The sequence below is a fragment of the Hippopotamus amphibius genome, chromosome 3 (genome assembly GCF_030028045.1).
Source record: "Hippopotamus amphibius kiboko isolate mHipAmp2 chromosome 3, mHipAmp2.hap2, whole genome shotgun sequence".
Taxonomy (NCBI): Eukaryota; Metazoa; Chordata; class Mammalia; order Artiodactyla; family Hippopotamidae; genus Hippopotamus; species Hippopotamus amphibius.
The window spans coordinates 115,850,760-115,866,062 of NC_080188.1; the positions used below are offsets into that span (position 1 = coordinate 115,850,760).

A 15,303-nucleotide genomic window follows, 5' to 3' on the forward strand; every position below is an offset into this window, starting at 1 on the left:
GTTTTGTTTCAGGAGAACTTTCCAGCACTTGCTATCTCCTATATTGGAGGAAACGGAAGTCTAGCCATCTTTCCTGCCCAATCAAACATGTGTCTCTCAGGACCCTGCTTATCAGCAAGAGACCGCCTACTGTGTTCCCCCTACCCTGGTCTGCCCTACCCTGGTCACATGTTTTCGTGAGCTACCAGCTCTTTGACGGCAGGGATGTGGTTTCCTCTCTTTCTCCAGAAGAGGTCTCTCTGAGGGTCAGTTGAATGGAGTTGAAAATGGAAGCAGGAGGCACCTGTTGGCTGCCTGTGCTTCCAGAACCTTCCACAAGAGGGCAGTCTGAGCTGGTGCCAGAACGCCATCCACCCCACAGGGAGGCTCAGGGTTTACCATGGGGGCCTGGGTCCCTGTGGCTCTAAAACCTGCCCTCCCCATTCCACAGGTGGGGAGGTGAACACATGCAAGGAAGAGGAAAGTGTCAGGTGAATCTGAGATGGGGTCACGATGGGGAAGGGTGAGGACAGAACCAGCCTCCTCTGGACTCGACGTCCTCGAGGGTTCTGTCTGGATGACCAAATTAAGTGATCTGTTCCTTCGTTCACTCAACAACCTTTACTCGGCATCAACTGTAGGCCCCACGGGGAGCACAGCGGTGAACTAAACACGTTTCGTCCCTGCCTCCTTCCCAGCGTCCACCTCAGCCCAACCGGACAACTCAGCATTTCCCAAACCACCCTGGAGGGCCTGCCTCTTCCCTCTGCAAATCCCCCTGTCCCTCTGCTTCTGCTGCTCCTTCTGACTCAGCAGCCTCTGCCCATCGCTGCCTGCGGAAATCCTGCTCGTTCTTCTGGGCCCAGCTCCCGTGCCTGCTTCCTACAGAGCAATGAATGCCTAGCCCGGCACCCAGCGGTGGGGGAAACTGGAGCCTTCCGTGCCGTCACTGGGGATGGCTCCAGCCTGCGGGAGGAAGCGGGGGAGAACCATCTCTCAGGCCCTTCCTGATTTATGATTCTCTGAAGGGAGGTGGAGGCTCTCCCTCTCGAATGTGCAAGGCCATGTCCTCCTTCTTCCCAGCCATCTTTGCCCCTGAGAACAAGGTAAAGCTTGGGATTCAATCCCATGAAAGCCAGATCCCATGGAATAGGACAGAAATGGGTCACTCATTCACTCTTCCAATATGTACTGATGGAGCATCTACTTACTGTGTATCAGGTCTCCAGAAATGAGGCATTCTTGCTCTACTTCCCTCTTCCTTAGGAGACCTTTGGGTTTGGGTGTGTGTGTGTGTGTATGTGTGTGTGTGTGTGTCTCGCTCTGTGACTCTCGGGGTTCAGCCGGGCTTGGTGGGCTCACAGTCGAGGCAGTTGGGCTCTCCTCACTTATATTACCAGCCTGGCTTCCTGGAGACCGAAACCACAAGCAGAGCACAGAGGCGTGAGAGACACTCACAGGCTGGGTTTGGCCGCATGCGTGCAAAGGGGTGCTGTCTCCTGCTGAGAGAGATACACAAACAGGAGCAGCCAAGGGCAGAGCAGCTATGAGGGGGCACTCGGCCGCCTGCCCACCTCCCTAGGATGGTGCTTTCCGCTGGCGGGCATGCGTAGCGGTCGGAGATGGCAGCAGACATGATGCTTTTCTTCGTGGTCGCTGGAATACTGACGGCAGCGCTCTCAGGTAGCCCCCTTTCCATCCCTCCCCACCTCCTGCCGCTCCTGCGGGAGAGCCTGGGACCTGCCCTCTGGGCCCCCTTTCTGGTTATTTTCTCATGCTCACCTTTCTGGAGGCTTTTGGCCAAGACTATGCCAAGGATGGTCCCAGCTGTGCCAACAGCATTCAGGGCCCAGAGAAGGTACAGGAACCTCCGTGAGGGGCTGGGCCTGTGCCTGGATAGTGCTAAAAGGACCTCCAAGGGTCAGATAATGTGGGCAACATATGGGTGTCTTACCAATGGGCTCAGTCTCTGAGGAGGGAGACGCCTCCCACCCACAGGCTCGGGAACCCCTGCATCTCTGTTTCTTGCCAGTTTTCAGGAAGGAACCGTCTGCCTCCCAGAGGAGTAGGGTCACTGGTGATTGTATTTTCCACCCTAAAACTGAGGCTCTGGGTTCACCTGGCTCGTCCTGCTCATAGCAGAGCCGTCCTAAAACAGAACTCGGGAAGCCAAGCAGAGCTGGGGACAGCTGGCTGCTAGTAACTCTGTTGGGGGGTAGCTTAGGGCGAAAATGAACAGAAAGGCTCTTGAGGCCCAGATCCTCCCTGATCCTGAGCTCCCCTTGGGTGCCAAGACACCCGGGCCAACTGGGCCAGGCATCGGGTGGCAGGAAGTTTGGGGCACTGGCCTGTGCTCATTGGATGCTTGCTGGTCCGTGCAGGGTGTGGGGTCCCAGGCAGCAGGAGCTGGGCAGGAGATCCTGCTGCTCTGGGCTCTCTCATTTGGGGGATAAGGAGATGGGTGTGGAAACAGAATTCTGGGCCTGGGAGTCTGGGTCCACCTGGCAGGTAGATGCTAAGTGCTTTCAATTTGGTGTGAGGGAGACCAGGAAGGCCTCATCAGGAAGGTCCTAACAGAAAGGCCCCATCAGGAGCATCCGGGGAGCCGTGGGAGCCTCTCCTCTCTGCCTCCCTCTACCTAGAGGCATGTGCTCCCAGACTCCTGACTTCACATTGGTTCAGGGAAAGCCGTTTAGCTCTGGGAGAGGGAATGGGTGAGGCTTCGGCCCCGTACAGGGCCCCCGAAGAGAGGTTTTGCCTGTCTCCATCTACCAGGAGTCCCTGGAGCCTGGCCACTTTCTGCCCCCGAGCTGAACAGACAGATGGTCCAAGAGTGGGCCCCTCGCTCTGCATCTCCATCCTCTGTTCTCCGTGAGCCACCGGCCTTGGCTCAGAATTAAGTCTGGGTCTGAAGGGTCTGCGGGCTGGCCCCTGGGCCTCGGGATCTGGCCTTGAATGGTGCCTGAAGGAAGACAGGAACCAGGGCTGGGCAGAGCCCAGGAAGGCCAAACAGAGGGGTTCCTGGGGCCCAGTTCCCTACACCTCACCTTGTCTCTGACTGGCCCACTCTACTCTCAGAACAGTTATTTACTTACTTCACTTACTTACTTTGTGTTTTCAAAACTGTATTTAGAGTCGATTGACTCACTTGTTAGGAACACAAGTTCAGTTTTGAAAGGAAACTATGTCACAGTTACACATGGAAAACGGATATCATTAGCCACGAATAAAAGGGAAAGGTAAACAGAAAAATCAATGGCAGTGAAAACCGATTCCTATGACGTGTTAGCCAAAAGTGAAAAAGAATGTAAGGCCCCTGAGCCCAAAGCCTCTGCCAGCATTCTTTGTTAAAGGGGACAGAAGGGGAGGATAAAGACATCCTGCCGCCACATTGCTATTTTCTTCTTGACTTTTCAGGGGGACTGAAAGCCCTCTGGGTGGGAATAGCTTCCTTATGCGATTTAACGGCATTAAGTTCTGCTCCCTTTAACCCTCCTAAGGGTGCCCAGTGGTATAGGTCCTAGTGATGGGAAATATGGCCTGGCAGGAGCGGAACTCTGGGCAGAGGGAACTTGAGAAAAGAAAAGGAAAGAAAGAAAAACAACGGAAAAGAGGAAGGAAGGAAAGGGAGCTGGGAGAATGAGGGCCGTGAGGAAATTCCAGGGCTTCACCCCAAGGGCTGCCTGTGGCCTGGGCAGGTTACCAGGGTGTGCCCTGGGACCACAGGCAGGTGGAGCCTGGCCCTCCTGGGTCCTGGTGGACCTGGCCTCCCCTTTGCTACTTCCCTTTTCAGTCCCATCTCCAGGCTCCATCCTGGGCTGCACACCGCTGATTCTCTGGTCAGGTGGGCCCAGATTCTGGGCCGGCCTCTTGGCCGGCCTTGGTTTGTACTGATGAATGACCAGGGCAGAGACTGGGGTCTGGAGAGGCGTGCTTCCCAATTCTCTGCTGGTGCTCCCTGGAGGCCTGGGTCCAGGACCTGTTTGTCCACCTACCCTCCAGTTCTGCCTCAGTTTCTAGATCGGCCAAGTGGGGATGGAGAGGTGGAGAGAATGAACTAGAAGCTCCTGACTGGGGAGGCGGGTGGGGAGCAGTCAGGAGGCTAGCGGATTGCCACTGCCCTGCCTGTAATTTACCTTGTGATGGTGCTTCTTGGCCCAGGACCTCTGTTTGGGTGGAATGGGGCGCTTTGGGTAGACACTGCTTAAGGGCTCTGTCAGATCTGACACTTCCGTGTGAGATGCAGGAACACAGAGCTTGGCCAGTCCCGCCAGGACTGAGCCGAGGTCAGTGACTCGAATTCTATCCCAACTGTGGTTGTCGAGGTCCTCAAGGGCTGCTATTGTGCACCTGAAAAGGCTAACCGTGGTTTTACTTTAAAAAATACTTTCTTAAATTAACAAATTTTTTAAAATCTATTTTTCCTTACCTTGTAAATTCGATACACAAAGCTCATGTTCTTTATAAGTCCAGGAGTTTTTAACAGTGGCTCTCAAGGGGTCTTTGATTAATATTTCAGCAAGTCAGGTTGAACAGAGTAAGCCTCCTTAAATAATAAATACCACTTACAAATGTAGCTAATTACATTCCCTTAGATCTGTGATGTCTAATCTAGCTGCCACTGCTAGAATGTGCCATTTGGCATCTGGTCGTCCGAATGGAGATGTGTTATGAATATAAAATACACAGTGGAGTTTAAAGCTGTGTTCCAAAAAAGAATGTAAAATATCTCCTTAATAACTTTTAGGTGAATTACACATTGAAATGATAATATTTTGGATATGTTGGGTAAAATAAGAGTTACTGTTACAATTAATTTTACCTATTCTTTTTTCCTTTTTAAAAATGTGGCTCCTAGAATATTTAAAATGACAGATTGAGCTCACATGACATTTGTATTGGATAGAACCGCCTTAGATATTCTACACTACACTTATAAATGTAATGAATTTGATTTTCTTATAAATGTGTCAAATACCTCTAAGAAATGTAATGAATTTGATTTTCTTATAAATGCTTCAAATACCTCTAAGAAACACAACCTTCCCAAGGATTTAAAAGAATGCTTATATACCTAAAAAACTAACTTATAAACAAAGTGAATATTAGGTTCTCTTAAGTAGTCTAATCATGTTTATAGACATGGTCAAATTCTCTTAAATTTTCAGCTTAAAATTTCAGTTACTAAGTCAATTACTCAATCACAAACACGAGAAACTCTAGTAGCCAAAAATTCTTAAACGTTAAAACACAGGATTTTATACCCCAACACACAGAACTTGACCCAAGTTAAACTTAACAAAAAGGTACAAATACTATGGGGTTTTGTTTATTTCATCACTTCCATTTTTAAAATTCTAATCTTCCTGGGCTTAAAAGCCATTTACCAAGGAGAAAAGAATCACATCATTGCCCGTAACTTGGCTTATTCCGAGAAGGTTGGAGTTTCCATCTCAGTGAACTGAAATGAGGGCAGCTTTTTTGTTGTTCTGCCAAAATATAAGCTATGATTCTCTTGTGCGGCTGATGGATAGCCCAGTCCTTCTGACTGAGCTGGTTCCTCGACCCATGATCCAAGTTTCAAAAACCTAATCCTCTCTGTCTCCCCCAAACCCAGGGATTTTTTAACCACTTGATTGGATCACATTAAAGAAATGTTTACTATTCTTCTTCCCCCACCGCCCCCCCATTCTTCCTGCCTGGCAAGACTCCAACTCATAGATTTATGAATAACATATGGCAGGCAACTGCATGTCTCCTGGCTCAGTCTGGCTCTCTGGCCACATGACTCGTGGGGACAGTTAGCACTGTCGGGACCATGGCGGTAATGGTGGGACAAGGAGGCTCCTAGGGCGTTGGGGCTGGCATATTTAGCCAAACATAGACGATTCCAGAGGGATCTAGCATGGGTGAGAAACACTGCCCACAGTCTTCTTCATTCAGTGCGCATTTCTTGACGCCTGTTCTGAGCCAGCCTCATTTCTTACAGGAATGCTGGAGAATTACATTGGGCCCCCAGCTGTCGGAGTCTGAGGCTGAAGCAATCAGCCGTTTCCCCTGGGACAGGGAAGAGTGAGCAGGTGGCTCAAGCTGAGGCTTTGAGAGAGGGACTGGACCTGTCCCTGTCCCCCTGGCACCGGGCCCAACCGCCCCCTGCCTGGACCACAACTAAATCCCATGCCAGATGCTCAGCCCTGCGGTGAGCAGACCCTGGTGGGGCTGGAATGCCCAAGTCCCTTGCCTTCCCCAGTCTCCGTGTCCTCCAGACCACCCATCCCACCCTCAGCACTGGCCTCCCCCTGGCCAGGTCAGGGCGAGGTGCGTCAGGGAAGCAGCATTTCCTGGGGTCCCTCATTCCTGTCCCTTCCCGGTGTTTGCTAAAGCAGCCATGCTACCTGACAATTTGCGTAATACTCTTAATGGATGTTTTAACGTATAAAAACATTTATTTTTGGAAAAAACTTTATACCGCTGCCCTCAAGATAAAGCCATTGTAAATCACCTTAATAGTAACAATGGTGAAAATAAACATCATGGAAACAAGGTTATTCATTTCTGGCCAGACCGTGTGGTATTTAATACCATGTCAGTGACCACCTAAATGTGAGCTTATAAATGTTACACAGCCAGAACAAAGATCTCCTATATATAAATACAGGATTTAGTGGTTAACATAATACCGTTTTGCACAATAAAGTCATTTACCACATGACAACTCCATGGTGTAGGTGAGGAAACTGGGGTTTAGCGAGGCTGGGGCCTGTCCGAAGTCTGTAGCTAAGACATGCCAGTGCTTGAGCTGAGGTGTCCTGGGGGGAAATAGTGGCCTGGCCTGTCTCCTGGCTGCCTGCCCTCAAGGATGAGGCATTTCCCCCAGATGTTGTACCCTCAACATTGCATGCAGGGACAGCCCCGAGAGGCTTCTGGGGTCCTAGGGCCCCCTGGAAGACTTCTTAGGGATGGGTGGGAGCAAATGGGCTGCCTCCCTCAGCAAGGCACAGCCCTCATGGTTTTGCTGCTCACTTACCCTGCCCACCCAGGCCAGGAATGAACGAAGTGAAGCTAAAGAGACACTGTGAGCCAAAGGAAAGCTTGCCTGGCAGGGGGCTCCATCTATCCACAATTTATTTAGCACCTGCTGTGTGCCAGGCTCTGAACTGGCACACACCACACTGAGATGTGAAGGTTTGACCTTGAACATGTTAAATGTGAGGAAGGTGGCCAAACGTGCAAGGGTCATCCTGGGATAGATGTGACAACAGGTGCAATCTGATGACAGCTATGACCAGCATCCATTGCAGGGGACTTGCATTCTCCAAGCACCAGCCATGCTTCTCCTATCCTACACTGACCCTGGGGCACTTGCCCCCATTTTACAGGTGGGGAAATGGAGGTTCAGAAAGTTCTGTATTGTGCCCCAGGCTGGTGGCAGATGCTGAGTTTAAACCCATGTCTGTAGACCTCCAAAACCCATGTTCTGCATCACTGGGCTGCACTGTTTCCGGGAGCCAGTAGTCAGAACAGGGAGGGCTCGAGCTTCCCAGAGAGGGGGATAGTGCTGTCCCAGAGGGGCTGGAGATGGGGGACAAGAAGGCTTTTGCATACAAAAGAAAGATGGCAAAAACATCCCAGGCACAAACACATATTTCAAAATGTGTGCATGCAAAAGCTGATGAGATAGTTGTGTTGTGCCGCTATCAACTTCCTGGTTTTGATAATTTACTCTAGTTGCAGAGTAGGTCACCTGCAGGGAAAGCTGGGTGATGAGTGCATGGGACTTCTTTGTGCTATTTTAGCAACTTCTTGTGAGTCTATAATTTGAAAGTAAAAAGTTAAAAGGAAAAAAAAAGGCATTTCAGGCAAAAAGACCCATTTGAGCAGAATCTGGAGAGCAAGGTGAAATTCTAAGGCCTGCTGGGTGAGTGGGGCCCCAATCCCCAAAGGAACTAGGCTCCAGGCTCTTTTTCTGCTGACTCACCCAGGCTGCTGTGTTGTGAGGATGCAGTGAGCACGCCAGGCACAGAGAAACCCCACACAAACCGTACATTTACATTTACATTCACATTCTCCAGTGCTTTGTAAATTCAATTACTTTTCTTCTCCTCATCGCAGACCTGTGAAGTACGAGTTATTACCCCATTTTACTGACTGAGCGACTGAGGTTCAGAGAGGTGAAGTCCCTTTTCCTGGATGGCACAGTTAATAGACTGTTGAAAGATCAACTGAGGCATATTAAAATTTTTAAACTGAGAAAAATTGATTCAAATCAGCAGCATATGATCTAGCGGATAGAAAGGACAGGTATAAAAGGGGACTTTTATAGGCAGAAGGGAGTAGGAACAAGAAAGTTACACTAGGCAAAAAAGCAGATTGGTTATTGTAAAGTTACTTTTTTGTTGTTTATAGTTTTTAAAATTTTATTAATTTAATATTTTATTTTATTTATTTGTCTGCACTGGGTCTTAGCTGCGGCATGTGGGATCTTTTGTTGCAGCTTGTGAACTCTTAGTTGCGGCATCTGGGATCTAGTTCCTTGACCAGGGATTGAACCTGGGCTGCCCGCATTGGGAGCATGGAGTCTTAGTCACTGGACCACAGGAAAGTCCCCATTTTTTTTAATTGAAGTACAGTTGATTTACAATGTTGTGTTAGTTTCAGGTGTACAGCAGAGTGATTTAGTTGTACATACATATATATCTATTTTTTTCAGATTCTTTTCCCTTATAGGTTATTACAAAATATTGAGTTTAGTTCCTTGTGCTATACAGTAGGTCCTTGTTGGTTATCTCAAAGTTACTCTCTTTTAGGGGGTGGTGGGATCCAGCAGGCAGATGACCTAACTAGTGCTGGTCAGGTGATTCCTGATTGACTGGTTTAAGATTCCATTTCTGGGAGAACTGAGACTATAAATAAGTCTCGGCTTGGTGATGTGGGGCTTTAGCATAAGCAACTCCATTTGGGGCCCGTTGGCTCTTTTTTGACAGGACTCAGAGCTAACCAACAGGCTCCAGAGCTTTATCTTGACTTTATGACTCCAAGTCCATGCTCTTTCCCAGCCCTGGAAGATGGGCAGGGTTTGGGACCCCAGCCACTTCAAGATTTTTATAGGAAAGGTCCCCCATTCTCTGGGGAGTCTTCACCTCAGCTACCATCAGCTGGGCTGTCATGGAACTTGTGTGAAAAAAACTTTGAAAGGACGTGTATGTCAGAAGCCGCCTCCCGGCCGAGCTTCCACTCAGCCTCAGTTTCTCCAGCTGTAAAGTGGGGTCAGTGGCCACCTCCAGAGCCCAGGGCTAGGAGGAGGCTCCATGAGGCAATGGCTGCAAAGTACTTGGGGAAATGCAGGGCTCCTTGCAGTGCCCAAAAGCCCCACGGCCACAACTGCTGTGGGACCTGGGGCCAGGGCAGGAGCTCGTGGGGACAGCGGAGGGAAGCCTGAGTTTCCGGCCACCATTTTGTAGACTGCTGTGGCCCGACTGCCTCTGCCTGAAAGTGGCAGCTGAGACAGCCTCCAAGAGGCCAGCCTGGGCAGGGAGGCAGGGCTGAGGGGCTGAGGAGGAGGCTGTGGGGCCTTTGGGAGATGCTGGATTAGGGTACCATAATGGGAAAGTGACCCCCTTACTTTCCCGTGCAGGGGAGGTGTCCCCGGATCTCCACTGCATGTTGGGAGATGGCAGGGCACATTAGAAGGTCTGGCCTGTAAGTTTCCAGGTCACCCCTGACCACTCCATCGTGACCCTGAGCTGGGCCGGGGTCTCCAGGCAGGGCCAGCACAACCCAGGGAGTTTGTGCCCTGGCGCCGGGGGCCAGGGCTGTGTGGGGACACAGGCTGTGCGAGTGGAGGGCTCCTCAGAGCTGAGAGCTTCTCAAGGTGTCCTGGGGATCTGATCTGTGTGCCCCACTTGCAATTTGGAAGTCACCTACGGAGCCCTGAGCCAGGGAGAACACAGAGGTGAAGTCACTGTGTCCTCAGCCGTGTGCAAAGCCAAGCATGGCTCTGTCCATTTTGCAGAAGCACAAAACGATGCTCAGAAAGCTGGAGCCACACAGCGAGTTGCCGACAGAACTGGGACCAGAGTCACTATCTGGGCATACACCAACCCACCTGCACCAGCTATCTCTTTCTAAATGGGGCTTGGGGAAAGATTTTCTCTACATTTCAGTGTGAGTTTTTGCTAGGATGTTCATCTTTTCCAGGAGGGGTGACTGGGACCTGGGCTGGGGTGGGGTAGGGGGAGAGAGGTAGAAAAGCATGCCCCAGACAGACAGGACGACCACTCCCCATTCTGCTCAGTGAGACCACCTTCCTCTCTTTCCTTCGGCTAAACTAAACACACTTGCCAGATGGATCAGGCTCCTTGGAGAGATGTGTAGTACTCTCCAGATGGGATTCTAGAAATATCATGACAGTATCTGAGCTGGAAGACTCCATCCCCAGAGGGCTGCCAGTCATCCACATCTACCCATTTGTCAGAGGAGGAAACTGAGTTGCGGAGTGGGGTGTGAGGCACTCAAGGTCAGGTCTACAGGCTCTGCCTGGGGCCCATTCCACACATTACCCAGAGGGCGTGGTGCAGCCTGTGCACCCGGATGTGTCCTTAGCTCCCCCACCTCGATGTGGAGATGGCAGGGGAGGGCTGTGGTCCGACGTGGGTCTGAGGTGAATGCAGCTGACCCCAGACTCTGAGATGTTGGCTTTGTGAGGCGAGGAGCTGGCTTCCTGCAGCCACTTTGCCTCCACCATCTTAACAGCTCCCCAAATTTTTTGCTTAGATTTTTAAAAAAAAATATTTATTTCAGCATAATTTTAGACTTACTGAGAAGTTGCAAAAACAATACAAAGATTTTTCATATGCTCTTTACTCAGATTTATTTTTCTCTATTTTTCTGTCTCTTACATTTTTCTTGAATCATTTAAGAGTAGGTTGTAGACGTAACGTCCCTTTCTCCTAAATACCTCAACGCGTCTTTAAAAAAAAAAACGGCATTCTCTTACGTAATCACAGTACACAGATTAAAATCAGATGATTAACACGGCTATAAAAATAATCTATTGAACTTTTTCAGATTTTGCCAATTGTTCCAAAACAATTTGCCTTAGAGGTAAAAAAAAATTCCATTGAATGTATTGCATTTCATTCTCCTTATTTTCCTTTCATCTAAAACAACTGCTCAGATTTTTTTTCTCTTTCACAATATTAATCATTTTGAAGAGTACAGGCCAGTTATTCTGTCAAACGTTCCTTTTCAGGGCTTGTCTCGTGATTCTTCATGATTGGTTGTACCTCTTTTGGCAGGAGCATCACAGAAGTGAAGCCATGTCCTCAGACATGGTATCAACTTCCCCCATTACCGGTGGTCTAACTTTGATTGCTTGGCTAAGATGATGTCTGCTAGGTAAAGTCACTCTTCTCCTTTGTGATAAACATGTCTCTTGTGGGCAGATTCTTTGAGAATATGTAAATATTTTGGTCCCCTTCAAAACTTTACTCACTGATTATAATTTAGCTGATTCTGGCCTGAATCCATTATTATCATGATAGCTTCTTTCTTTCTTTCTTTTTTGGCCGAATTAGTCTTTGTTGCTGCGCGCAGGTTTTCTCTAGTTGTGGAGACGGGGGGCTACTCTTAGTTTTGGTGCATGGGCTTCTCATTGTGATGGCTTCTCTTGTTGTGGAGCATGGGCTCTAAGTGCTTGGGCTTCAGTAGTTGCAGCACGAGGGCTCGGTAGTTGTGGCTCGAAGGCTCTAGAGCACAGGCTCAGTAGTTGTGGTGCACGGACTTAGTTGCTCTGTGGCATGTGGGCATGTGGGATCTTCCCGGCCCAGGGATCGAACCTGTGTCCCCTGCATTGGCAGGCGGGTTCTTAACCACTGCGCCACCAGGGAAATCCCCTGATAGTTTCTTGATGGTGAAGTGGTAACACCCTTATTCTTTTACAGGTATAGTTGCCGACTTTGCTTTCTCTGCTGGCACAGTGGGTGGGAACCAGTTGGCTCAGTGTCCTGAAGGCTGGTGTTGATGGGGCAAAGTGTGAGCCCTCAGGCTGAGCCTCTGACAGCTGCCATCTTCCTTTGCCTCCTTGTGGAGCCTGACTGGGCTCCTCCCAGCTCCTGGCTTGTCCTCCTGCCACCTTCACAGCTTCCTGCCATTCATTTGTGGAGCTCCTATTACGTGTTGGGCACTGTTTTTAGCCACTGAGGATGTGCAACAAAGCCCCAGATGTCAAGGAACTTATATTCTAGTGGAGAAAATAGACAAATGAATAAACACATTTTAAAAATGGTATCATTTCAAATCAGAAATAGAGACAGACATAGAGAACAAATATATGGACGTGAAGGAGGAAGGGGGGAGTGGAGATGGGAGGAATTGGGAGATTGGGATTGACACATATTCACTATTGATACTATGTATAAAGTAGATAACTAATAAGAACCTACTGTATAGCACAGGGAACTCTACTCAGTGCTCTGTGGTGACCTAAACGGGAAGGAAATCCAAAAAAGAGGGGATGTATGTACATGTATAGCTGATTTGTTTTGCTGTACAGTAGAAACCAATACAACATTGTAAAGCAACTATACTCCAATAAAAATTAATTTTAAAAAGTGACTGCCAAAAAAAAAATAGTATCATTTCAGAGAGGAATATGTGCAACAGGGAAGTAGAGCAAAGGAAGGAAGACAGAGAGACTGGAATGGGGATCCAGGTAAGGCCTCTGCCAGCATGTGAGCAGAGATCTGATTGATGGGGTGAGCCGGGCATGCCGAGTTCAGGGAGCAAGACGTTCCAGGCAGAGGGCACAACAGGTGCAAAGGCCCTGAGGCAGGAGTGAGGTTCACAAGCTGGAGGAGATTACAGAAGGAAGGGGAGAGTGGAGGAGATGGAGATGGAGAGGTTGACACGTGTCAGGGAAAACAGATCATGTATGGGCTTGGAATTAATCCAAAGGAAATGGGAAATCATCAGAGAGTTTTAGGTATAAAAGGATGTGATCTGATTTGCCCTTAAGTATATGCAATTATTTAACAAATATTTTTTATAATCAACTTCACACGTGAACCTAAGTAAGTTTATTTAAACCTAGACATCTTCTAGGTTTCATATATCTCAAACCAATATGACTTCAATACATTGAACATATCTGTATAAACAGATAAGACACTCAGAACAGCTGTGTCATTCACTAGCCTGACAGCCAAACCCGAGTCAGCACTCCCTTTGTTACAAAGTGTTACGTGTTAAAGGTGGAGCAGGAACACGTGAAGACTTGTGATCCCCAGGACTGAAGAACTGGAAAAGGAATCATTTGCTTCCTGTGTGATTCAATACTATTTGATCTTGACTCTTAAACTGGTCTGGGTTGGGAAATGCTGCATAGCTGACGGAAGGACCAGGTGGGTGGACGCAGCGGGGACAGCGCAGTGGGGACACAGCGGGGACTGTGTTGTGGGGGAGGGAAGCAGAGTCTTCTTGGCAACCTCACATCAGGGGCTGTCGGAGATGGCCAAAGGGGACAGGGACTCACCCAAGGTCATAATAACAGCTGGTCTCAGTTCTACCGTCTCTTCCTGTCACTCCCACCCGGTTCCAGCTGAAAATTCAGACACAATGTAAACATTAGTCATCCTTATTGTAAAAATGTTAAAACAGCCACATTAAAAGAGATCTCACCCAGCACCCTCACACAACACGGCCTTTCGTTCTTGAAGGAGGGAGTTTGTAGGTCTCTGGAGTGTCGTGGGCGTTCAGTCTCATCCGTGCGGATGTGGGTGTGCGGAGGAGCACCATGTTGGTTTTGATGACTATTTGTCAGAATGGCTGCGAGAACGTGGATTCTGGGGTCTCAGCGACCAGCATTTGATGGCAGGCCCCACCACCTCCTCTATGACCTTGGGCTAGTTTCCGAACCTCTCTGAGGGGAAATGGGTACCACCGGAATGTCAGCTCCCCAATCCTTGCTCTCCAGATAGGCTCTAAAGCCCTCCCTGAAGCTCCTTAGAGATCATTTTTCATCACCTACATCTGCAGGGGCTGGCTCAGGTCCAGCCACATCCATGTAGCCATGAAGTGTGAGTCCCACAAAGCACTTGTGGGTCACTGACTCTGGCGATCTGGAAGTGAAGGAGGGCACATCCATCTGTCTTGTGGGTTCCCCTCCTCCTCCCTCCCAGGACTCCCTAGAAGCAGCTGTGGGCTCTTGCCAGCTCTTTTCTCCTAGAGGCAACCTTTGTTGCAGGTACGTGTGTGACTTAGTTTCCTAGGACTGCAAAGTACCACAAACGGGTGCACAAACAACAGAAATATATTGTCTCGCCATGCTGGAGGCTGCAAGTTCAAGATCAAGGTGTCATCAGGGTGGGTTCCTTCTGAGGCTGTGAGGGAGAATCTGATCCACACCTCTCTCCTAGCTTCTGGTGGTTTGCTGACAATCTTTAGGTTTCTTGGCTTCTAGAAACAAACCCCCACCTCTGCCTTCCTATGTGCGTATGTCTGGGTCCGAATTTCCACTTTTTATGAGGACACCAGTCATATTGGATTAGGGCCCACCCTAGTGACCTTAACTTTGTAAAGACTCGATCTCCAAACAAGGTTGCATTCTGGGAGGTATGGACCCCAGCATATCTTTTTTTGGGGGGGACACAATTCAGCCCATAGCAGTGTGTGTGTGTGTGTGTGTGTGTGTGTGTGTGAGTGAGAGACTTGGGAGTGGAATTTCTGGGTCACGACTATGGACATGCTTTCTAGAGTGGTTGTGACGGCTTTGCTTCCCTCCAACAATGTACAGAGTCCCTACTGATACCCATTCTCACCAACACTCCGTGTTATCACCCTTCTTCATTTCGACAATCTGGGGCCTATGAAAGACTCTCTCCCTGTGGCCTGATGTTGCTTTCCTCTGTGGCTGTGAGGCTGGGTGCCCTTCATATGTTCAAGCATCCTGGGTGTTTCCTTTTCTGTGAAGGGCCTCTTCCTGCCATTTACCCATTTTTCTATGGCTTGCATTTTCCTCATTGATTGATGGAAGAAGGTTCTTTTCCGAGGAGGGTTTGCGCTGGGGAAGGCGAGGAGAGAAGATAAAGGGGGAAGTTAGGGCAACTTTTCTGGCCTTAAATTTTGAGAACTCATCCACACAGCTGCTCTTCAAGGGAAAGATAGGAAACCATTTCAGGCCGCGAGTCTTTTTCTGGAATCTCTGGGGCCAGGTGCAGATCAGAATCTAGAATGTTCGGATTTTAGGGAGGTGACATGATGCATATAGTGTATGTTATGTAATGTCTCAGCAGGGCCCTGAGCAGCCCCTGTAACCAAATACATAAA

The 15,303-nt window shown here is 49.0% G+C and overlaps 1 protein-coding gene across 1 annotated transcript in view; it reads left to right on the forward strand.

Annotated features, from left to right (window-relative positions):
• Positions 1-1,514: 1,514 nt before the first annotated feature.
• CD6 (CD6 molecule) overlaps positions 1,515-15,303 on the forward strand; it is a 42,181-nt gene continuing 28,392 nt past the window's right edge. The window contains exon 1 of the mRNA XM_057727913.1: positions 1,515-1,662. Coding sequence (XP_057583896.1) covers positions 1,602-1,662 — 61 coding nt within the window. The 5' untranslated portion in view covers positions 1,515-1,601. The remainder of the gene's footprint in view (positions 1,663-15,303) is intronic.